Source organism: Tamandua tetradactyla, chromosome 2 (assembly GCF_023851605.1).
Source record: "Tamandua tetradactyla isolate mTamTet1 chromosome 2, mTamTet1.pri, whole genome shotgun sequence".
NCBI classification, from domain to species: domain Eukaryota; kingdom Metazoa; phylum Chordata; class Mammalia; order Pilosa; family Myrmecophagidae; genus Tamandua; species Tamandua tetradactyla.
This window is the reverse complement of record NC_135328.1, coordinates 182,106,502-182,132,761: the sequence shown is the minus strand read 5'-3', so window position 1 is coordinate 182,132,761 and position 26,260 is coordinate 182,106,502. Positions and strand designations below refer to the sequence as shown.

At 37.3% G+C, this 26,260-nt stretch overlaps 1 protein-coding gene across 9 annotated transcripts in view; it reads left to right on the top strand.

The window, feature by feature from the left end:
- The window catches only part of CCDC30 (coiled-coil domain containing 30), a 238,769-nt gene extending 212,908 nt beyond the window's left edge, over positions 1 to 25,861 (top strand). For 3 of the 9 annotated variants that reach the window (XM_077150015.1, XM_077150017.1, XM_077150014.1), the window contains 5 exons: positions 8,365 to 8,506; positions 11,483 to 11,619; positions 13,994 to 14,108; positions 24,936 to 25,003; positions 25,420 to 25,854. In XM_077150015.1, coding sequence (XP_077006130.1) covers positions 8,365 to 8,506; positions 11,483 to 11,619; positions 13,994 to 14,108; positions 24,936 to 25,003; positions 25,420 to 25,618 — 661 coding nt within the window. In that variant the 3' untranslated portion in view covers positions 25,619 to 25,854. Of the gene's footprint in view, positions 1 to 8,364; positions 8,507 to 11,482; positions 11,620 to 13,993; positions 14,109 to 24,935; positions 25,004 to 25,419 lie in introns of all 9 variants that reach the window. The other 6 variants (XM_077150019.1, XM_077150022.1, XM_077150021.1 and 3 more) reach the window with 4 other exon arrangements.
- Positions 25,862 to 26,260: the final 399 nt, after the last annotated feature.

The window sequence follows — 26,260 nt, the reverse complement described above, 5'->3', positions numbered from 1 at the left end:
GGAAATAGACTCATATACCATAATAGTTGGAGACTTCAATTCACCACTCTCATCAATGGACAGAACATCTAGACAGAGGATCAATAAAGAAATAGAGAATCTGAATATTACTATAAATGAGCTAGACTTAACAGACATTTATAGGACATTACATCCCACAACAGCAGGATACACCTTTTTCTCAAGTGCTCATGGATCATTCTCAAAGATAGACCATATGCTGGGTCACAAAGCAAGTCTCAACAAATTAAAAAAGATTGAAATCATACACAACACTTTCTCGGATTTTATAATGAGATTGTTCAACTCAACAACAAAAAGACAGCCAACCCAATTACAAAATGGGAAAAAGACTTGAATAGACACCTCTCAGAGGAGGAAATACAAATGGCCAAAAGGCACATGAAGAGATGTTCAATGTCCCTGGCCATTAGAGAAATGCAAATCAAAACCACAATGAGATATCATCTCACACCCACCAGAATGGCCATTATCAACAAAACAGAAAATGACAAGTGCTGGAGAGGATGTGGTGAAAGAGGCACACTTATCCACTGTTGGTGGGAATGTCAAATGGTGCAGCCACTGTGGAAGGCAGTTTGGCGGTTCCTCAAAAAGCTGAATATAGAATTGCCATATGACCCAGCAATACCATTGCTGGGAATCTACTCAAAGGAATTAAGGGCAAAAACTCAAACGGACATTTGCACACCAATGTTTATAGCAGCGTTATTTACAATTGCAAAGAGATGGAAACAGCCAAAATGTCCATCAACAGACGAGTGGCTAAACAAACTGTGGTATATACATACAATGGAATATTATGCAGCTTTAAGGCAGGATAAACTTATGAAGCATGTAATAACATGGATGGACCTAGAGAACATTATGCTGAGTGAGTCTAGCCAAAAACTAAAGGACAAATACTGTATGGTCCCAATGATGTGAATCGACACTCGAGAATAAACTTGGAATATTTTAGAACCTCACATGCTCTTTGAGACCAAAGGAAGAAAGGTTTATTTGGTTTGGAGCTGAAATTTTCTGTAGCACATAATCTAACTCAACCTATCTGAATAGCTCATTTGAATAATTGAAACCCAGGGAGCCCAGAATAAGAAAGATGTCCTTTAATCTATATAGATTATTTTAAGATTTGAAGACATCCTAGAGTATATTAAGCAGCTAATCAAAAAGTATTGGCAAAGTCCCTCAAGAGATTGGAGAAACAATATGGACCATTAAACCTTACCATCAGGAAATCCCCTGATAGTGTGTCAAACTTTAGGGACACCCAAGTCGATAGGCCATGCCTCAATCTTGAGGCTTACTCTTGTGAAGCTTATGTAGGTAGTGGAGAACTTAGACTACCTATAGGTATGCTTAATAGTTACTTCTAAAGGACCTCTTGTTGCTCAGATGTGGCCTTACTCTCTGTCAGTCCAACTCTGCAAGTGAAATCATTGCCCTCCTCCCTATGTGGGACATGACATCCAGGGATAGAAGTCTCCCTGCAATGTAAGAGATGACTCCCAGGGATTAATCCAGCCCTGGCACCATGGGATCAACAATTCCATACTCACCAAAGAGGGGGAAAGCAGTGTAACTAATAAAGTATCAGTGGCAGAGAGAGTTCAAATAGAGTCAAGAGGCTACTCTGGAGGTTGCTCTTATGCAAGCTTCAGTTAGACCTTGCTACTGTCATAACCTGTTAAACCTCAACCATTCCAGCCAATCCTAAAGAACACCTAGGGCAATATATAAGATTCCACAAGAGTTCCATGCACTAAAGTAACTTTCCAGAATCCTACAACCTCAGATGGTTTGCTGGTCCAGATAAGTCCTGAAACCTAGAGGGCCCAGCCTCTCCAGAACATCAAATAGTTCCATCTCCCTACCCCATATTAGTGACAGATCCTTCCAATATGAAAAAGCTAGAGTGGCCATAGCCCAAACACCCCTAAAGAGAGAGATGAAAATATCAGTGGTGATAGTGGAGTTACACAGTGAAGATAGGATTTAACAAATGAATATGAATGCTGAATCATTAAATTGATATCTCTTTTGGTCTCCAGTATCTTAGAGCAGCTAGAAGTAAAAACCTAAAATTGTTGAATTGTAACCCATGTCAAACTCTGAAATATGTTCTACAACTAATTGTGGTTCTGTACATTGAAATTTATTGCTTTTTTGTATATATGTTGTTTTCACAAAAAAAAAAGAAGGAAAAAAAGTCGAGTATGATGATAAAAAAAATTTTAAGCCTTCTAGCTTCCTATGTTCTGGAGCACTGAGAAGGAAAAATCTGAGGGAAACATATCGTAGCCCATGACAAACTCTGGGATCTGTCCTGTAACTACTTGTTGAAGAGTGCTTTGAAAACTATTGTTTTTTCATTTCTTTGCTTTGCATATAATGTTATACTATACAATAAAAAGTTAAAGGAAAAAACCTCCCCACAATAAAAAGCCCAGGACCAGATAGCCTCAAAGAGGAATGTACCAAACATTCCAAGATGAGTTAATACCAATTCTGCTCAAACTCTTCAAACAAATTGAAGAGGAGAGAATACTCCCTCACACATTCTATGAGACCAACATCACCCAATACTAAAGCCAGATAATAATACACAGGAAAAGAAAATTAAAGACCAATTTCTCTTATGAAAAAGATGAAAAAAAAAACCCTCAACAAAATACTAGTATATCAAATAAAATACAATAAGAAAAAAATACTAGCATATCAAATCCAACAACACATTAAAAGAAGTATACACCACAATATAGTGAGTTTTATCCTAGGTATGCAAGGTGGTTCAACATAAGAAAATCAATTAATGTAATACATCACATTAACAAAGAAAGGGAAAACATCACATGATCATCTCAATTGATGTACAAAATGCATTTAACAAAATCCTACAGATTTTCTTTGTAAAAACACTTAGGAAAATAGGAATAGAAGGAAACTTCTTAATCAGTATGTTAAAAGGCATATATGAAAAACCCACAGCTGACATCCTACTTAATGATGAAAGACAAAGCTTTCCCTCCAAGATCTGGAACAAGACAAGGATGCCCACTGCCACCACTCTTATTCAAAGTTGTACTGGAAGTTCTAGCCAGAGCAGTTAGGCAAGAGAGAGAAATAAAAGGCATTTAAATTGGAAAGGAAGAAGTAAAACTTTCCCCATTTACAGATGACGTGATCCTATATACAAAAAGTCCAAAAAAAAAAAAAATTACAACAAAGCTACTAGAGGTAATAGACGAATTCAGCAAAGTGCCAAGGTACAAGATTTACATACAAAAATCAGCAGTGTTTCTATACATTTACAGTAGCAACTAAAATAATAAAATATCTAGGAATAAATTTAACCAAGGATGTATATATATGTCATTTATGCACAGAAAATGACAAAACTTTGCTAAAAGAAATCAAAGAAAATCTAAATAGGTGGAAAGGTGTTCCATGTTCATGGATTGGAATACTGAATATTGTTAAGATGTTGATTCTACCCAGAATGATTTAAAGAGTCAATGAAAACCCAATAAAAATTCCAAACAACCTACTTTGCAGAAATAGAAAAGCCAATTATCCAATTTATTTGGTAGGGTATGGAGCCTTGAATAACCAAAACCATCCTGAAAAAGAATGAAGTTGGAGGACTCACACTTCCTGATTTAAAGCTTAATACAGAGCTACAATAATCAAAACAGCAAGGTACTGGCACAAGGATAGACATATAAGCCAATGGAATCAAATATGAGAGTTCAGAAATAGACCCTTACATAGATGGCCAATTGATTTTTTTTTTTTGATGGTCAATTGATTTTTGACAAGTCTGCCATGTCCACTCAATTAGGAAAGAATTATCTTTTCAACAAATGGTGCTGGGGGAACTGGATATCCAAAATGCAAAAGAATGAAGGAGGACCCCTATCTCACACCATATACAAAAATTAACTCAAAATGGATTAAAGACCTAAACATAAGAACCAAGATTTTAAAACTCCCAGAAAGAAATGTAGGGAAGCACCTTCGGGATCTTGTGTTAAACAGTGGTTTCTCTTAGACTTTACAAAGTATAAGCCACAAAAGAAAAACTAGAAAAATGGGACCTCACAAAAATTAAAAACCTTTGTGTATCAAAGAACTTTATCATGGAAGTAAAAAGACAACCTACTCAGAAAAAAATATTTGGAAACCACATATCTAATCATACAACTATGTGATGATATTGTGAGTCACTGATTATATATCAAGAATGGAATGGTCATATGTTAAAAATGTTCATGTTTGTAGGTTATGTTTTGTCAATAAAAATATATATTAAAAAAAAAAACATGCCACAACATCATGAAAAAATCAAGGTAAACCAGAGACTTGAATCCACAGGGATGGCTTAGGTGGCTGTCCTATAGGGGGGTTATCCTTGGTTCATCCCCAAGGTAAGGGCAAGATATCCTTCAGATGCAAGGCAGGCCAGGTATCAACATAGAGCTAGTCACCTGATGCAAGAAAGTAAAAGAAACTTAAGAAAGGTGCATATTAGTTTGGTGAGTCCTCAGGAAGCTATATATAGCTTTGCCATATGATCCGGCAATCCCATTATTAGGTATATACCCAGAAGAATTGAAAGCAGGGACATGACATTTTTACAATGATATTTATAGTGATTTTGTCTATGATTGCCAAGCCCAAACGTTCATCAGTGGGTGAATGACTAAACAAATTGCAGTATATACTTACAATGGATTACTATGCAACTGTAAGGATAAAGTCATGATGCATGCAATAATATTGATGAACCTTGAGAACATTATGTTGAATGAAATTAGCCAGAAACAAAAGTACAAATACTGTAGGGTCTCACTAATATGAACTATAATGCAAACTCTGAGAGTTAAATTTGAAAACATAGGTTATCAAGAGATAGAGGGTAAAGATTGGGCAATTGATGCTTAAGAAGTACAGAATATTTAATAGGGCTAATTGCAAATGTCCAGAAATGGATAGCATAATATTGTGTGGTGGTAACACTACATTGTAAATGTAATTAATAAATTTGAGTGTGAGTATGGTTGAAAGAGAAAGATTAGGGTTATATAGGTCACCAGAAGGAAAGGTAAAGGATAAAAACTGGAACTGTAAACTTAATGAAACCTAGAGTAGATGATGATGGTGATTTATTGTACAAATGCAAGAATTTTTATAGGAACTTTGACAAATATATGTCACTATTATAAGGTGTTAATAATGGTGTGGTAAATGGGAAAAATATATTAATGCAAACTAAGGTCTATAGTTAACAGTAACATTGTAATATTCTTTCATTAATTGAAACAAAGGCACTATACCAAAGCTAAGTGTTCTAGTTTGCTAGCTGCCAGAATGCAATATACCAGAAATGGAACGGCCTTTAAAAGGGGGAATTTAATGAGTTGCTAGTTTATAGTTCTAAGACTGAGAAAATGTCCCAATTAAAACAAGTGTATAGAAATGTCCAATCGAAGACATCCATCCAGGGAAAGATACCTTGGTTCAAGAAGGCCGATGAAGTTCAGGGTTTCTCTCTCAAGTGAGAAGGCACATGGTGAACACAGTGAGGGCTTCTCTCTTGGCTGGAAGGGCACATGGCAAGCATGGTGTCATCTGCTAGCTTTGTCTCCTGGCTTCCTGTTTCATGAAGCTCCCTGGGAGGTGTTTTCCTTCTTCATCTCCGAAAGTTGCTGGCTGGTGGACTCTGCTTCTCGTGGCTATGTCATTTTTCTCTGCTCTCTCTGAATCTCTTTCTCCAAAATGTTTCCTCTTTTATAGGATTCCAGTAAACCAATCAAGACCCACCCAAATGGGTGGGGACATGTCGTCCCTTAATCCAGTTTAACAACCACTCTTGACTAAATCACATCATCCAGGGAAATGATCTCATTACAGTTTCAAACATACAGTATTGAATGGAGATTATTCTACCTTTATGAAATGGGATTTATATTAAAACATGGCTTTTCTTAGGGGGTATACTTCCTTTCAAACCAGCACATTCCACCCTCTGGCCCCTAAAAAAGACATGTTTTTCCCATATACAAAATACATTAATTTCATAACAATATCAGAAACCTTAAACCTTTCAGTAGCAATTCAATGAAGTACAAAATTAAAGACAGTATAAAATCTCATCAAGTCAGTAACAGCCATGGTCTGTCCTAAGGCAAAATTCTCTCCATTTGCTCTGGACCTTTGAAAATTCATAACAAGTTATTTGCTGCCAACATACAAAGGAGGAACATTCATAGGATACATTTACACATTTCCATAGGGAGGAAGGAACACAGGGGTCACCGGACCCGTACAGTTTCGAAAACCTGCAGGGCAAAGTCCATTATTATTCAAAGTCTGAGAGTATTTATCCTCAGGGCTTTACAAAGCGGGAGTCCCACCCTTGCCAAGGACCTATGCAGAGTCCTGCCTCTCTCCAAATCAACCTCGGGGAACATCGAGGAGACCACCACTCGGCTCCACTCTCTCCAGGCATCAGGGCCACGCCTGGGCTCTCTGCCATTTCTGGGGCACACGCTCAACACCTCCATGTGGTGGCAGCCAGGCTCTCCCAGTCCCCCAAGGAGCGTGCTACAACTTTTCCAAGGCCTGAGGGGGCATGACTCTTCCACTGCAATAAGCTGGAAGGCCCACCCTCTGCCTTTGGGGCAATCTCACCCTCTCCATGGGCTTGGGTGGGTCTGCTCTCCTGGCCCTAGGCTTCTTGACTTCAGACCTCAGCCTCCATGGTTTTGCCTCTGAAGTTATTTTTCCTCCAATGCGCCCCTTCTCTGAACACCCCAGTCCAGACTGTCAGTGGCTCTGTTTATACAGGTCCCACAGCACTCTTGTTGGCTTTTTATGCAGTAGCCTTGGATCATGCCCATCAGACATAAGGAGTTTCCACAAATCCTTCCTGGATAACTCCATGTCCGATCCTGACTTTCTCTGAAATGGCTGACTGGTTTCACATTTGGTTAAATTCTCATATGGAACACTATTCTCCGAGGTCTCCATTTCTGGAGGCCCAGAATTTTCCAGAACTTCAATTTCTGGTTTCTTTGTACTAAAGAGTTCAGTTTTCAGCTTATCTCTCTCCTGTCACATTTCACTATAAGCTGCAAGGAGAAACCAGGCTGCACTTTCCACATTTAATTTGGAGATCTCTTCTGCTAAATATCCAAGTTCATGGCTTTTAAAATCTGCCTTCTAGCCAAAGCCACTAGTCAATTTTGCCAGATTATCTGCCATTTTAAAACAAGGGTCGCCTACCTTCCAGTCTCTAATAACACATGCCTCATTTCTGTCTAAAGGCTGGTCAGAGGTATCTTTAGAGTCCATGTTCCTATAAACAGTCTCTTCAAAACATTCTAGACCCTCTCTATCAAGCTTTTCACAACTCTTCCAGAATCTTCCCTTTATCCATTTAAAAGGCCGTTCCAGCATGTTTGGTATTTGCAAACCGCAGCAGCAGCACCCCACTCCTGGTACCAAAATCCTTTCAAACCAGCACACTAAGTGTCACTAATATGGGGAAATAAGGGAGGGTTATGGGATTATTTTTCTTTCTTTTTGGAAGAAATGGGAATGTTCTTGTTTCAGTTTGCTAATGCTGCTAGAATGTAATATTCTAGAAATAGATTGACTTTTACAAAGGGGATTTATTAGGTTACAAATTTACAGTTCTAAGGTCATAACAGTGTCCATATTAAGGTATCAACAAGAGGATACCTTCACTCAAGAAAGGCCAAGTCATGTCTGGGGTTTCTCTGTCACATGGGAAGGCAAATGGTGATAGCTACTGTCCTTCTCTCCCAGCTTCTGGTTTCAAACAGCTCTCTCAGCTTCTGGTATCTCCTGGGACACCCTCCTTCTGTATCTCCAATGTCCATGTCCTGGTTTCATCTCTTCTCTCTGTATCAGCTCTGAGTTCTCTCTCATAAAGGGATCCAGGAAAAGATTAACAACCACCTTGAATGGACAGGGTCACATCTCCATGGAAACAGCTTAATCAAAAGGTCTCACTCAAAAATAAGTCTCCCACAATATTGGTTTGAAAGAACATGGCTTTTCTGGGGTACAAAAAAAGCTTCAAACCAGCAGTCCTCAGGTGGATTGTGGTGGTGAATGCATAACTGATTATACCAGGAGTCATTGACTGTACATTTATAATGGATTGTATGGTGTGTGAATAAAACTTTTTTTAAAAAGTAAAATATAGATTTTTGGTAGAAATTGTTTTTTAAAAAGTAAGATGCATATTAAGGAAGCAAAATAAATTTTAACTATGTTCACATGTACCTACACTCAAATTTACTTTTCTAGAAACTATAATGAGAAACATCACCACCATAAGGCCAAGCTTTGCAGGGTGAAGGATCATTTAGTTCATCAAGTACAACTACGAGATGAGAGAATTAAGCAACTTGAAAATGAAATCGGAACACTGCGACGACAAATGGAAAAGGTAAGAAAAAAATAAAAGGTGAAAACTCATCAATAATTAGCGTGGCCACTGATTTAGAGAAATGATGCTGGTGGCCAGTGGTTTAGAGCCCACACATAAATTAAAAAGTGGGTTTTGCTAGGTCCATTTTCATTTCTTTTCTTTGCACCCTCTTTCAGTATATTTTTTGAAGCCCTGCCAAAAAGTATATAAGATTCATAGTGATGCTAAATCATATGGGACACTGAAAATATTTTGCACTACCATCTTATGATCAGTGTCCTGTCTCCAAATGAAACTGCCTTTTCCTAAACATCCCCTCAGCAGAGACTTCCAACCCATCCTTAGTAACTGATTCCTGCTGTATGTAGCCTTCATTTTGCCTCAAATATCTGCATCAGTTTTCAGTGGCAGTGAAAGCAGATAATCCTTATTTCTTTGACAATCCTTAACTAATGCCATGGTTTCTTTGTTCTTGTCTTATTGCCCAGGTAATTTGCTGGTGTTTAGAAGGAAATGAGACCGATGAATGGAATTCTTAATTATGTATCCTATGCTATTATAAATGAATAATGGTCTTGAGATCATTCAAGATGGATTGAGATCAAAATTTTGAGATCAAAATTCAAGATGGAGAGAAACTGACTAGCCCAGTAGTTTTTTCCATTCTTGAGATCCCCTAGACATTTCATCCTCACCCCTAAAATTCTCACTCCTATACCAATAAATTTCTATTGTACTATCACTATGGCCCAAGCATACGAAAACCATTTGTATAATTTCAAGCATTCTATCAACTACAATGGGTCTCTAGGTTAAGCTTCTAGAGACTATATGTAATAAAACATTTGATAATTTAATATCAAATGTAATATCATTGTTGCATTTTTAGCTTAAAAATAAAGTCCTACTGATACTCTAAATCATAGTGTCAGAGGAAAAGCGGTTGGATTTGTAAAGTATCCTTCTATTTTGTCACTGAATTGTCAAACTTCTTTTAGAGATACAGGTCCAGTTTAGACTCAAAACTTAGGAAAATAATATGGAAAGTGTACAGAAGAAAGTAGCAATCTCATTCATGGGACCACCAAAAATCTACTTCTGCATTACCAATTCCTTCTTGTGCCATCTAATTCTAGGTTACACAGCAAAAATAGCCTCCTGCTTTCAGAAGAAACTCAGGTGAACTTTCCTCCATACTCAAAAAAAAAATCATAGCTCTCCATGAAATATTCCTGAGATTACAAATAAGCAGAAGCTTAGAAAGAATAATTGGGCTTTTCACTCACTGCCCTTGAAAGGTGCTTTGGTCTTTGGTCTTAGAAAAGCATGCATTCAAATTCTACCTCTGCCACTTATTAATTCTGTGGCCTTAGTCAAATCTTACATATCATTTTCATCTGTAAAATCTAGGGGAAATCCCTACCTCATAAGGCTGTTGTTAAGATTAAAATATATAGTGCCTACAGTGGTACTTAGCACATAAATTTTCATAGATGTTATTTTCCTTCTTTTTGACATATGACCTCTTAGAAGCATTTACTTGATGGGTGCATAGTAGTTCACAAGAAGAATTGTTAATAGAATTGGAAATACTTAGCCTAGAGAAGACTGATACGGGAGCTTTTAATGTCACATTGGCACAAACTGGGCATTTATGATTTACTTATTTTAGTGCCTATTGATCTGAGCTTTCATGTAAGAAAGCTGGCTCACTTTCTAAGCACCAAGTCTCCAGGAAACAATTCCAGTTCTTTTGGCTTCATTCCCCCAGCCTTCTCTTTATATAGCTACTTTTAAAGTTTCCTTTTTAAAGCAGCCAACTGAGTCCACAACTGTTTATCATCTAAATCAGATTGTCCAAAATATTTTACCCCATTACCAGAGCAGGTATCCTGTTTTTTGGGTTAAAAAATTTGGTATTTCCGAAGGACAGCATGTCTTTAGCCTGCCCCATTCACTATCCTTTCTAATCCCATTATAGCTACATGGAATATTATTTGTAGGGTAGCTGCTATCTATATTTACTATAAATGTGTTTAAATAATAGCAGGGAAGACTATTGTTAGGCATTGGAAGTCCTAGATAAAGAACTTGCAAATCTGGAATGCTTTGTTACAGGGCATACTGTAATCTCCTTCCTTAGAATTCATTAATAGATGAATGGTCTTTTAAGGATGATTTACATTAGTAATTTATTTAAAATAAATAAATAAAGGAGGTCCTTTTAACCCTATTATTCCTCCATCTGCCAGAAGGTTGTTATTCTTCTCCCACCCCCCACTTAATCCCACAATTGGCAGATGAGGAACAAGCACAAAAAGGTGAAGGCACTTGCCTATCAATCATTGGCAGATTATTGGTGAAATGAAAATGACAGTTCTGTATTTCTGGGTTTCTATACTCCCCCTTACCAAGACTGGTATTTCGCTAATACATACTGTCTCTTTCAATGCAAGATTGTTAGTGTTTTTTCACAAAATTCACTCCTGTATCATTTTACCTATAACTTCAATAGCTATTGCTTTTGGGGGAAATAATTGACAGAAAATGAAACATGGTGTAGGATTAGAAATTATTTCAGCATCATCACTGCAAGAAAATTCTTAGCATCTGTCTTACATGCTTGACTTGTCATGCCAACTTGAGATCCTGATATTGATTGCCAAGTAAGGTAGCCAAATTCCCATTTTCCTCCCTTTTCCTTAAAAAGAGTATAACTACAAAGCAGATGGAAATGTATTGCATGGAAACATTTCAATATGGAGCTTCAGATAGTTTCATTTTATTTGTTGGTAGTTTGATACCTGTAGGAGCATTGGGGCCGTATTTAATTGGGACCTTATTAAAATACATAAAATAACCAAAATATGTATGACAATGGTCAGCAAACTAGAGAAAAGAAGTGAAACAGGGAAAATTGCTGTCAGAGCTTAGAAACAGGCTGATGCTCTTAAACCTGTAATTCATTCTCCTGCTGTGCTTTCTTATCACTAGGAGAAGGCATTCCAGGACCAGATCAGTACCCAAAATGATATACTGCTCCTAGAAAAAAGGAAACTTCTGGAACAACTCACAGAACAAGAAGAATTGATCCATGGCAACAAATGGATAATATCTTCAGTTCAGAGTAGGTAGGTATGGCCCTGCCTGAGACACAGGATGTTTTTTCCTCAACAGAGAGATCTCTACAGAAACCAGCCTTTGATTTTGCAACCTATTTCATAACTGTTGCTCTGCCATCTGCTGTTTTCAGCAGACCATGAGAAATGACCAAAGTTGTAATATTAGAAAAATGTTATGGCGGCATTGCCTCACTGGGATCCTGCTTGTGTGCATTCTGGTATGTCACTTTGAGTGTGTGGACACTCATTTTTATGAATAGACCAAGAGAGGATCAGGTTCACAGGAGTGACTTACATTCATGAAACCCACAGGATACTAATATATTCATTGTTGTTTTAATGATGACGGAGCATCCAGTTTTATAATGTATTGAGACATATTCTAAGCTGAAAAGAATTCACAGATCAACCAGCCTGAGCATTCTCTCCTCTATAGGAAACTTTAAAAACAGTCAAAAGTTTGCTTGATGAATACAGAATCAGAGCAGAGTGGTTTGATTTTATCAGGTAGTGTCACCAATAATAACAATAAAGAGTAACCCTTTTTTTGAACATTTACTGCATGCTGGGTACTATTCTAAACTCTCTATATGCATAAATGTATTCAATCCGCACACCAATCCTAGGAAGGAGATACTGTTGTTAGCCTTATTTTACAGATGAGGAAGCTAAGGTCCAGAGAGATTAAGGAACTCACCCAGCCTCTAATCAGTGGCAGAGCAGGATGTGAAGCCAGTGTCATAGCCCTGGGACCCATACTAGGATAGTCTAGGGAGATATCTGCCAAGCACACTGGAACTCTCATTTCCCCTGCTTTTGGCATACTCTCCTCTGTGCAGAAGACTTGCTGATTATTTTTTACCATGTCTTCCCTTTTATTTATTCTCTATAAACCATTGCCCTTCTCAAACTGTGTCGCTGCTTGATAGTCAGGACCCAACACAACTGACTCCTTACTCTTTCTTTAACATTAATAATATTCCCATCTGGGTCTCCTGAAGACGCACTCTGGTCACCTGAATTGGACATGGCATTTTCCTTACAGTAGGTTTCTTCTAAAGGATATTTTCTCATTTTGCAGATAAGAAACTAAGGCTTAGCTTAGTAATTTTCCAAGAGTCACACAACAAGTAAGTGGCAGAACAAGAATTCAAACAAAAGTCTCTTATCACATGTCTCCTAAATAAATTGTGTCCCCAAAGAATGAGCCTGGTATAGTGGTTAATAGCTCAGGCTTGGAAGTCTGAGAGATCTGGGGGTTTTATGAGGATCAAATGAGCTAATGCATGAAAAGTTTTAAGTGCTTACTGTGGGATAGGTTACAGCATCAGTAAATGATTGCTGATATTACTACTCTACTGATACTACAACTACAACAGTATGGGATATATGAGATCAGAACCAGATGTAAGCCATGTAGCTACAATATTTGAAGGGATGCAGAATTTCTCGTTTCAGTCCCATCCCTAAATGGGACCATATCCTTCCTTAAGTTTTTCAAGAGCTGGGGTTGTTCCTTTCATACTCTTGGGCATAGAATAACTCTGTTCTCAGTATTTATTTAATGAATATGTGTTGGCCAGAAGCTTAGTAATTTTTACTTGGTCTTGTTGTATAGTGGTATGTTTGTTTGCAAGCTGCTGGAATGCAATATACCACAATTGGAGCAGCTTTAAAAAGGGGGAATTTAATAAGTTACAAGTTTACAGTTCTAAAGCAATGAAAATGCCCAAATTAAGGCACCAACAAGAGGTTAGCTTAATTCAAGGGAAGATCCATGGGTTAGGAACACCTTTGTCAGTTGGGTAGTCAGTAGCTGGCATCTGCCTCTCCAGGTTCTGGCTTGCTTAACATCTCATGGCGACGTCTGCTGGGCTTGAAGCATCTCCAAACGTCCATGTCTCTGTTCTCCATGTGTTTGCATCTGTGTCAGCTCTGAGGCTTCTGTCATTTTTCTAGGCTCTGTCGTTTCTGTCAGCTCTGAAATTTCTCTCCAAAATGTTTCCTTTTTTAAAGGATCCAGTAAGCTAATCAAGACACCTGGAATGGGTAGAGTCACATCTACCTATTCGAGGATCACACCCACAATTGGGTGAGTCACATCTCCATGGAGATAATCTAATCAAAATTTCTACCCTACAATACTGAATTAGGATTAAAAGAAGGGGCTGCCTTTATTAAGATTCAATCAGGATTAAAAATTAAAAATTTGGGGGGTACATAATATTTTCAAACCAGCACAAGTGGGAATTGTTTTATCAAACTTGATTCTGAAATCTGGACAGTGGGTTAAGACCCAGAAAATGGGAAGCAGGCCATAGTTTGGGGTTTGTACTAACAATACATAGATTTTTAGTTATGACTCTGATTTATGCCATTCCAGAGTGCTTTTCTTAGATGAAGAAAATAAGCAACTACAGGAAAACAGTCTCCGGCTCACACAGCAGGTTGGCCTCTTAAAGCACATTATAAAGAGCATCCAGATTCACAGAGGACAGGTATGATGTGTGCTTCCTATTGTGTCCTTAATCTGTAATTTGGCCTGCTAAAGTTGCTGCACTTCCTTTCATCTTCTTCATATAGCTGTAGCCTTGTTTCTTGCCATATGGTGTGCTGTGGCAAAGAGGTTCATTAGCTGCATACGAGGGCAGCAGATCCTGAAACTGTCTGGCCAGTTTTTCTTTTCATTGGGTCAGTTTTTATTAAACACTTCCTCCTGAGTGATCCCAAAACAGTTCATGCATGCCTTATAGCTTCTTCCTTAACACACTATATTGTCATTGCCCATCAGCTCAACATTGAGTTTCTGGAGGGCAAGGATTGCGTCTCACACATCACTGTAGCTATGGATAAGTGCTGTATAAGCATTTGAGAGTGTATGGATGCTAGGTGTTTCACATATATATTCATTCTCAGTAACCCTATTTGATATGTATTATTATAGCCTCGTCTGATAGACAAGCAAATCTCAGGCTCAGAGAGGTAAAGTGAAGCTAGTCTGGTCTGGCAAGTAGTTGAGCCTAAGGAGAGCATCTGAGTTAGAGAAAAGAAAAATCCAAGCAGACAAGTTACCAAGTATAGAGAGATTTAGCAAATAGAGAGGTTCAGACAAAGTCCAGAGACTGGATGGTAAGCAGATCAGCAAGTGGGATTTCAGTGAGCAGAGTTGTATTCTGAACATAGGATACACTCTGCTTGCTCTCTTCCTTGGTTCGTATCATCTGCTGGATGCTTCTTCTAGGATCTAAGTAGATCCTGTTTGTTGGGCGTGGTTGGTATGAACATTAGACCTGCATCTAGTTTACTCTCAGAAAGATGATTATTTCCAAACTGTCTGAACTATTCAGCAGATTGTGTTAAAAATAGAACCACTAGATTATTGGCCTAATTTCCAATAGTTTATGTTCTTGCTTGAGCTACAACTGTTCTCAATTGTCTAGACATTCACTCTTCTTTTATTTTGTGATAAAATATACAAGATGTGAAATTTACCATTTAACAATTTTTAAGTGTAGAATTCAATTGCATTAAATGCATTCACAATGTTGTATAACCATTACCACTATCTACATCCAGAATTTTTCAAAACTCCAAGCAGAAACTATGTACCCATTAAGCAATAACTCCTCATTCCCCTCTCCCCTTAGCACCTGGTAACCTCTAATCTACTTTCTGTCTAAGCATTTGCCTATTCTAGATATTTCTTAAAAGTGGAATTATACAATAGTTTGTCCTTTGGTGTCTGGTGTATTTCATCTAGCATTATGTTTTCAAGGTTCATTCATGCTGTAGCATGCATCAGAATTTTATTCCTTTTTATGGCTGAATAACTTTCCATTGTATGGTTTCCCACATTTTGTTTACACATTAAGCTATTGGTGGACATTTCGATTGTTTCCATCTTTTGGCTGTTGTGAATAATGATGCTATGAATGATGATGTACAAAGTCCATTTGAGAATCTGTTTTCAATTCCTTTTGGTATTTACCTAGGAGTAAAATTGCAGAGCCAAATGGCAATTCTACATTTAACTTTTTGAGGAATCTCCAACTCTTTTCCATAGTGGTTGTACCATTTTACATTCCCTCCAACAAAGCACAAGGGTCCCCATTTCGCTATATCCTCATCGGCACTTGCTATTGTCTGTCTTTTTTATTGCAGTCATCCTAATAGATTTAAAGAAGTATCTCATTGTGGTTTTAATGTACATTTCTCTATGATTTGCATTTCTGTAATGACTAATGATGTTACGCATCTTCTCAGGTGCGCATTGGCCATTTGTATATCTTCTTTGGAGAACTGTCTATTCAAGTCCTTTGTCCGTTTTAAAGTTAGGTCATTGTCTTTTTTGTTGTTGAGTTGTAGAAGTTCTTCATATATTCTGAGTATTAAACTCATATATGATTTGCAAATATTTTTGTCAGTCGCTATTTATTTAATCATTCATTCAGCCAACATTTATTAACTCCAGGATCTGTGTTAGTCCTAGGAATATAACCATAGTCCCGTTTTCAGAGGCCATTAGTTTAATAGAGAAGGATAAACACATACATAAATAAGTACCATAGTATTGTAGGTGTTGAGATAGAAGCCTTAACAGGCTATATGCTAGGATCAATAGCTTTGAGAGCCACAGTGTTATCCTTAATTCAAGAAATATCATATGGGTCAGAACTATAGTACATCCACCTGTGACAAAGATACCAACCTGTAGCATCTTGACATCTATTAGATATCCAAAATTATGTTGTTAAACTTAGAATGCTAAGAATCATACAGTTCAATCCCCTCACTTTACACAGGATGGAGGTAAAACCAGAGAGGTTAAGGGATATGTCTCAGTTCAGTTACTGCTTATATTTCCTAGACCTCTTGAATCTTAATTGGTGATTGAGTATCACACACTGCAAATAGATCAATGATCCCTGAGATCAGACATATCCTCAGTCTCTTCCTTCATTGGACTCATTATCTCAGGGGCTAAAAAGGATGAGATCTTTAGAATAATAATTACTGACAGTTGCTGAATGCTTACTTTGTGCCTGTTACTGTGCTAAGCATGTTATATGTATTTTTTCATTTAATCCACAAAATAATCTTATGTGGTAAGTACTGTCCTTCCCATTTCACAGCTGAAAAAGCTGGTATTTAAGGTCACGTAGCTAAGAAGTGGAAGAGCAAGGACTCTCTGTGGTCCCTTGCTCTTAATCCCTACCTTGTACTATCCCATACTATCCCATATCTACTATTTCCCTTTCAGGAAGCCTTTTTTTTTCTCAAGATAAAGTGCCATATTTATTGTAGTAAGTAAGTATTTCTTAACAATTTTACATGTGCAAAATTGAGCTACAGATTTTTTCCTTTAAACTAGTTACACTGAAATAATTTCAAACTTACAGGAGAATTGCAAAATAATATAAAACCCATATAGAGAACTCTAACATATCTGTCCCTCAGGTACCTGGATCTACCAATTTTAATATTTCATCACATTTGCTGTATCATTCTATCTATCTGCCCATCTTTCCGTCAACTCATCTATCTGTCTATCTCAGGTAGTCCTTTTGGGAGTATTGGAATAACCAGGGACATAGCCTTGTAACCGAGCATCCTATTTCCTGTATTGTAATTATATCTTTCTTCTCACTAGATTATAACTCTGTGATGGCAGGAACTGTGTCCATCATATTACCTACTGTATCCCCAGTACCTAGCACCTGGGTTACTACAACTTCTTAATTCATCTCCCTCTAGTCTTTCCTCTTCTAATCTGTTCTGCCTGTGTCACCAGATTAATTGTTGTGAAGCACTGCTTGATTTCATAGTACTTCATCTCAAACCTTTGTCTGTAAGATAAAGTTAATTCACTCAACAAATATATATTGAGCACAAACAGTATGCCAGGCCCCATGCTATTTAGTATGGATATGATGCTGAACAAGGTACAAAACTCAGGCATAATGAGAATGGCAGCCATATGACTAGAAATTACCTTACATTTTGATAAATTCCACAACAGCAGTAGGCCCAGGAAGTTGTGGAAGCTATCTAAACCTGTCTAGAAATGTTTCCAGAGGTGTTGATATCTAAGCCAGAAGAACTGAAGCCCTACCTTCAGTATTCCATATTCCAAATACCTTTCTGAAATCAAACAAACCTGACTCAATGAAGCCAATCTATTCACAATTTCTTAAAAAACTGTGGAATTTGCTCCTATATATTATGCATTCCCTTTCCTGGAAATGACACATCCTATCTCACCTTTTCCATTTTCTAGCTTTCCTCTTTTGAAGTCTTATAGGTCTTGGAGTCTACAACCAGAGATCTTTAGAAAATATAATGTGAGCAAATGACATTAAACGTCTTTTCACAGTTTTCAGACACTGTCTTCATACTCTAGATGACCTGGACTTTGCCAGCCTCATCCATCTCATCCCTCAATTATGTCCATCTCCACCTGGTGCTCTCCAATTGTACCACACTGTTCATGTTCCTGAAACCTGCGTATTCTCAACTCTAGGCTCTTCTAGGAATGTCCTCTCCTGGAATGCTAAACTTAGCATTCTAATTTAACCACATAATTTTGGATATCAATTGATATTCATTGCCTTTTTCCTTTGACTTCTCTCCACAAGAGTTTCTCCCGGCTGTTTCCTACTGTCCCTCAGAATTCAACTTAAATATCTTCCCTCTCATGACGCTTTTCTTGAGACACACCCTACACTATGGTCTCAAAATCTGGCTTCATGTCCTTGCTAGGTTTTCTCATAGCATCCTACCTATCAACGAAATCCCAGCTCCAATTTTAGTAGTTGTGTGCAAAAAAAGTAACCTGATTCACCTTCCAGTTCTCCCACTGGGAAAGAGAAAGTAATGACACTTACCTCAAAAAATGGTTATTTCATGCAAAAACTTGTAAATGAATCTTCATAGCAGCATTATTCATAATGACCAAAAGGTGAAAACAATCCAAATATCCATCAACTGATGAATACATACACAAAATATGGCCTATCCGAACAATAGAATCTCATTCAGCCATAAAAATTAATGAAGGTTCATAGATGAACCTTGAAAACATTATGATAGGTGGAAGAAACCAGTAACAAAAGATTATATATGTTATACGAATCCATTTATGTGAAATGTTCAGAATAGGCTGATCTTTAGGCACGGAAAGATTATTGGCTGCCTACGGCTGGGGGATGGAAAGATAGGAGGTGATAGCTAAAGGATATTTTGGGGGGATAGGAGGTGAGGAAAATGTCCTAAATTGATTGTGATGATGGTTCTACAATTCTGTGAATATACTAAAAATCAGTGAATTTTTTCACTTTAAATGGGTAAATTGTATAGTATGTGAATTATATCTCAATAAAGTTGTTACAAAAATAAATAAATAAATTATATATTTTAAAAGATGGATGTTGGGGATAAAGTGGAATAATATACATAAATGACCTAATATGTTGCTTGGCAAATAGTTGGCATTCAATAAATGATAGTTTCTTTCTCTTAGTATGCAGGCATTTAACTTGTTCTTATATTAAACTTCCATTGAATTCCCACTGTATGTTAGATATGCTTATATAATTTAATTATCACAACTACCCTGAAAGATTAGGCATTAATCATAACCCCATTTTAAATGTAAAACCCAACACTCAGAGAGGTGAAAGAATATGCCACACACTAACTAGTAGAGCAAGAAATTCAAGTCCTGGCCTCCTAAACCCAAGTCCAGTAAAATTTCCAATGCATTTTAACTTTCTCTGAATGCTACTTTAGAGAAAATTTTCTTATTTCCTTTTCTCCCTAGATAAACTTATCATTTCTTTCTGGATAACTAAAACTTGCTCAAAGGAATTGCTGATCTATATCAAAGGTTAAACTGAGGCCCAAGGTCAAGCATATCAGTAAATCCCTATAATTGCATACAAAATTTGATCTGTGATGGTATACATTTTTCTAGGGAAAGGGTGTTTGATTTTTAAGTCACAGGGCTCAAAACAGATGCTTTTTATCATAGTTTAAGGGAGAGAAAATGTTTATCATAGTATCAAATAAAAACTCAGTTAAATAAATAGAATGATTATACCAGTGAAGAGGCAGTAATTCACATTAGAAAGTAACTATAAAAGTAGGCTAGTGAGAGGCCAAGAACCGAGAGGCAGAAAGCTGGAGCCTAGTGTGGATGTGCGGAGCCATGGGAGTCCATGGAAATCAAGAAGACAGTAGAAAAGCAATGTCAATTTTCCCTAAATTGATCTGCAGATTCAACATAGTACCATTCAAAATTCCAACAATCTACTTTGAAATTTGGAAAAGCTAACTACCCAATTGATCTGGAAGGGAAAGAGACCCCAAATAGCTAAAAGCATCCTAAAAAAGAACAAAATGGGAGGATTAACACTCCCTGACTTTAAAACCTATTATAAAGCCACACTGGTCAAAACAGCATGGTGCTGGTACAAAGACAGAAGCACTGACCAATGGAATCAAATCGAGAGTGTAGAAATAGACCAGCAAATCTACGGTCAACTGATTTTTTACAAGGCCCCCCAATTCTCTGAACTAGGAATAGAAGAACTGGATATCAATAGCCAAGAGAATGAAAGAAGACCACTATCTTGCACCCTACACAAAAATTAACTCAAAGTGGATCAAACACCTAAACATAAGAATTAGCACCAAAAAGCTTCTAGAAGAAAATGTAGGAAAACATCTTCAAGACCTAGTAATGGGAGGTAGCTTCCTAAACTTTACATCCAAAGCACAAGCAACAAAAGAAAAAAATAGATAAATGGGAACTCCTCAAAATCAAATGCTTCTGTACCTCAAAAGACTTTGTCAAAAAAGGTGAAGAGGCAGCCAACTCAATGGGTGAAAATATTTTGAAATCACATATCAGACAAAGGTTTGATTTCCTGTATATACAAAGAAATCGTACAACTCAACAACAGAAGAACAATCCAATTACGAAATGGGCTGAAGATTTGTGTTCTAGTTTGCTAGCTGCCAGAATGCAACACATCAGAGATGGATTGGCTTTTAATAAAAGGGGATTTATTTTGTTAGTTCTTCAGAGGAAAGACAGCTAACTTTTATCTGAAGTTCTTTCTTATGTGGGAAGGCTCAGGGTAATCTCTGCTGGCATTCTCTCCAGGCCTCTAGGTTCCAACAACTTTCCCTGGGGTGATTCCTTTCTGCACCTCCAAAGGCCTGGGCTGAGCTGCAAGTGCTGAGATGAGGAATGCCAAGCTGCTTGGGCTTTGCTACATTGCGCTCTCTCATTTAAGCACCAGCCAATTAAGTCAAACGTCATTCATTGCAGCAGGCACGCCTCCTAGCCGACTGCAGATGTAATTAGCAACTGATGAGGTTCACGTATCATTGGCTCATGTCCGTAGCAACAAAACTAGGTACCTTCACCTGGCCAAGTTGACAACTGAATCTAACTACCAAATACGAATAGGCATTCTTCTGAAGAGCAAATACAGATGGCTCAAAAGCACATGAAGAGATGTTCATTTTCACTGGCTATAAGGGAAATGCAGATCAAGACTACAATGAGATACCACCTCATGCCTATAAGAATGACTGCTATTAAACAAACAGGAAACTATAAATGTTGGAGAGGATGTGGAGAAATCGGGACACTTGTGCAATGCTGGTGGGAATGTATAATGGTGCAGCCACTATGGAAGACTGTTTGGTGTTTCCTTAGGAAACTAAATATCGAGTTGCCCTATGACCCAGCAATAGCACTGCTTGGTATATACCCAGCAGAGCTGAAAGCAATGACACAAACAGACATTTACACACTGATATTCATAGCAGCATTATTCACAATCGCCAAAAGATGGAAACAAACTACATTCCCATCAACAGACAAGTGGATCAACAAAATGTGGTATATACATACAATGGAGTATTATGCAGCAGTAAGACAAAATGATGTCCTGAAGCACATGACAAGATGGATAAGCCTTGGGAACATAATGCTGAGCAAAATTAGCCAGACACAAAAGGACAGATACTGTATGATTCACTTTTATTACCAGTATAAAGGTATAATCAGAGGCTTATAATATAGAATATAGGGAACTTAGAGATACATAGAAGCTAGAGACGGATGAACCTTTAGCTAATGAGGTTGAACTCCAATGTAAGGGAATGATAGGAGTGAAGGTGATTCTCTAGTATGTCTAGAAGTAATATTAACATATTGAAGATGAACAAGATTGAAAGGGGTTGTATAGACCTACGTGTCCTAATTTCTATTTCTAATTCTAGTGACTCACACTAGAAATATTAATGAGTTCTCGTAAGAATTATTTCAAAGATATGATTCTTGTATAGAAAGTGTTTAAGTCCAGGGAATGGGGGGAAACTGCTATTGCATGCTATGAGCATGGTATAAAAGGAAAACATCAAGCACTACCCCAGCAACAGCAAGAGGTAAACAATGGGGTGAGGAACAAGAGTTAGGAGGTTTAGATTTCCTATTTGGTGAGGGTGTGTTTATTGGTTTCTTTCTCTAAAATTGAGAATTCTGATAGACTGTGGACTTTGGGCCCTCTATGTGATGCCCGATGAATGCAGGTGGCTGAAGGATGCACTGACTGAGAAGTAGATTGGTAAACAATGGCGTATACTTGTGAACGAAGGTTGTGCTGCTACAAAAAGGAACAATGTCGTGAGGCGTGCAATGATGTAAATGAACATGTGGGACATTTGGTGAGACAAAATAAGCCAGAAACAAAAAAACGACAATGGTATGGTCACCTTTAGAAAATGCTTATAAGAAAACAGGGGCATAGATTGTAAGCTTTTATAGCAGACACATTAAATCCAGAGCAGTGATTATTATTTCTGGATTTTGAGAGGCTGTTTTATATATATAACTTGATGTTTAGAGATAAGAACAAAGCTGAGCAGGTAGGGGTTAAAGAAATTCAGAACATAGGGGTAAGGAAGACAGTGTCTATATTTTAGAACCACACATGCTCTTTGAGACCAATGGAAGAAAGATTTATTTGATCTGGAACTGAAATTTTCTGATGTGCATAATCTAATTCAACCTATCTGCATAGCTCATTTGAACAACTGAAACACAGGAAGCCCAGAATAAGAAAGAGGTCCTTTAATCTTCTATAGATTATTGTAATGCCTGGAAACATCCTAGAGAATATTAAGCAGATAATCAAAAAGTATTGGCAAAGTCCCCTGAGGGAGGGGAGAAAGACTATGGAATTATTAAACCTTTCATAATTATATTGAGTAGATGGAAATACTAGCAGTCAATGAGAGGGAGCAATAAGGAGTATGGTATGTATGAGTTTTTTTCTTTTTTCTTTTTATTTCTTTTTCTGAATTGATGCAAATGTTCTAAGACATGATCATGGTGATGAATAAAAACTATGTGATGATTCATGAGTTATTGATTGTATACCAAGAATGGAATGATCATATGGTAGAATGTTCATTTTTGTATGTTCTTATGTTAAAAAAAAATTTTTAAAAATTAAAACTTGCCATAAGGGAATCTCCTACTACTGTGTCAAACCTTAGGGATACCCAAATCAATAGGCCATGCCCTCAATCATGAGGCTTACTCTTGTGAAGCTTATGTAGGTAGCGAAGAAGCTTAGACTACCTATAGGCATGCTTAAGAGTTATTTCTGAAGGACCTCTGTTGTTGCTTAGATGTGACCTAAATCTCTCTAAGCCCAACTCTGCAAGTGAAATCATTATCGTCCCCCCTACGTGGGACATGACATCCAGGGGTGAAAGTCTCCCTGGCAACATGGGAAATGACTCCCAGGGATGAATCCAGACCTGGCACCATGGATCAACAATTCCATCCTGACCAAAAGGAAGAAACGAAGTACAATTAATAAAGTATCAGTGGCAGAGAAAGTTCAAATAGAGTCAAGAGGCTACTCTGGAGGCTGCTCTTATGCAAGCTTCAGGTAGACCTTGCTACTTATGATAACCTGCCAACCCCCAACCAGGACCATTCCAGCCAATCCTAAAAAACATGTAGGGCAATATATAGATTCCACAAGGATTCCATACACTAGAGTAACTTCCCAGAAATCTACAACCTCCAGATCGGTCCCTGGTCCTGATAAGTCCTGAAAGCTAGCCCAGTCTCTCCAGAACATCAGGTAGTTCCATCTCCCCACCCCATATTAGTGACAGACCCTTCCAATATCAAAAGTTTAGAATTGCCATAGCCCAAACAATTCCAAAGAGTGGTATGGAAAGATCAAAGGTGATGGTGGAATTATACATAGAAGATATGACTTCACAAATCTATATGAATGCTGAATCATTAAATTGATATCTCTTTTGTTTCCAGTATTTTAGAGCAGCTAGAAGTAAAAACCAAAAATTGTGAAATTGTAACCCATGTCAAAGTCTGAAAAATATTCTACAATTAGTTGTGGTGCTGAGCTTTGAAATTTATAGCTTTTTTGTATATATGTTATTGTTCACAAAAAAGGAAAAAAAGTCGATTGTGATGATAAAAAAGCATGTAAGTCCTCTCTCCTATATTCTGAAGCAGCTAGAAGGAAAAATATGAGAGGATTTTATGGTAACCCATTGACAAACTCTGGGATCTATCCTGTAACCATTTTTTGAAGAGTGCTTTGAAAACTATTGCTTTTTTATTTCTTTGCTTTGGATATATGTTATACTATACAATAAAAAAAAATTTTTTTTTAAGTAGGCTAGCAGTAAAAGCACTAATATAAGGTATTTTAGTTTGCCAGGCTTCTGAAACCAAGTGCCACAGACTAGTGGGCTTAAACAATAGGCATTTATTGTCTCACAGTTTTAGAAACTAAATGTACAAAATCAAGGTGTCGGCAGGATCATGCTTTCTCTGAAGTCTGTAGCATGCTAGTGGTGACTTGCTGGCAAATCCATAAGTCAGTCTCTTCCTCTGTCACATGACCATCTCTCTCCCTGTCTGTCTTCTCCTACTTTGTCCAAATTCCCTTTGCTTATAAGGACTTCAGTCATACTGAATTCACCCTGATTCAGTTTGCCTCACCTTAACTAATAATATCTTCAAAGATCCTATTTACAAGCGGGTTCACAGTCACAGAACTGGGAGTTAGGACTTGAACAGGTCTTTGTGGGAGACATGATTCAATCCATAATATAAAGAATGCATTTATAATTTCCAGATTTTCTACAGGATATGTGAATTTTATTTTTAAACAATAAAACATAATTCAAAACATGATTACTAGATCATTGCCAATGGTTAATCATTATAATTTTTAATATTCATCATGTTTCCCTTTTAGGAAACAACAATTAGTGAAATCCCTGAATTTGAAGTACTGAATAAGATGTTGCCTTTACCAAACTCAAGGTTAGTAAAGTCAAGAGAATCATTTACATGCCTGTGGGTCAGGGGTGCCTAACTAGTCCCTCATGAGCTGCTGGCTTGAGAGAGCATAGCATTTTGGGATAATTTTCTCTACATATTCCTTCTCCCCTTACCCTGTCATCCCCATACCCCACAGAATCCTGACTTAAGGTAGGAGATAACCAATGATCACAAGTTTATGGTAAATTTTATTTGGCTTTCTTTGTATTTGACAGCTATAAAAAAGAACAAACTTTTAACAGTCTTCATAATTATCCTTTAACAGCTGCATGTTATTCTATCAAGCTGATGATGTATAAGTTACTTAACCATAAACTAGTGATAATTTATCCCAAAACCCCAAAATGCTACCAGAGATAACCTATCTATGCAATGTCCTCATACCTTGCTTTTCTCAGTTTTTCAGGAACAGGTTTAGTAGAGTCATTTGGAAGTCTTCAAGAGATTGAAGAACATAAATTAGAAGAAGCAGTGGCAAACCAAAAGGGCCCCAAGTCTGTTTCATGTTCACAGAGTTCTGAAGTTGGATTCATTAATGTAGCTTCTCTGAAAGAGACTTACAGCATCCCAGAGCAAGACCAAAACTCAAAACTATAAAATCACTAGTGTCTAAAACTATACTTATCAAAGCTACCAGCCTGAAGCTTGGGCAAGAAGGTGGAACGTGATATAGAGAACAGTTACTATCAATTCCACTGGACATCAGTCAGGAGTCTTAGAAATTGCTGATAAATTCATTAAACTGGTTCTAAAAATGGTTTTCTCAAATTTTGTTTGATATTTTCAAATACCTTGTATTGATTAGTATAATGACTTCAAATGTTTTAATTAGGTTTGTATTTAGCAGAGCACACATATGGTTAATCCAGCATTCTTTCCACCTATCATTGGCATTCTTTTATTTACTTATTTTTTAAGTGTAAAAACAATATAATAGGGTGGTGTAATGGTGGCTCAGTGGCAGAATTCTTGCCTGCCATGCTGGAGACCCGGATTCAATTCCTGGTGCCTGCCCATGAAAAAAACAAAACAAAACAAAACAGTATAATAATATCAGAGCAGACATTTTTTAAAAACACTATTATTCCACATTTTTAACACAACTATTTTCATTTTAGAGTTATTCCCCTCTGGTCCTTATTTAAATGTATATATTTTAAAAGGTTATCATATTGTATATTCATTTTCATAGTCTGATTTTAATTATTAGTTTGCTAAAGCTGCCAGAATGCAATATAC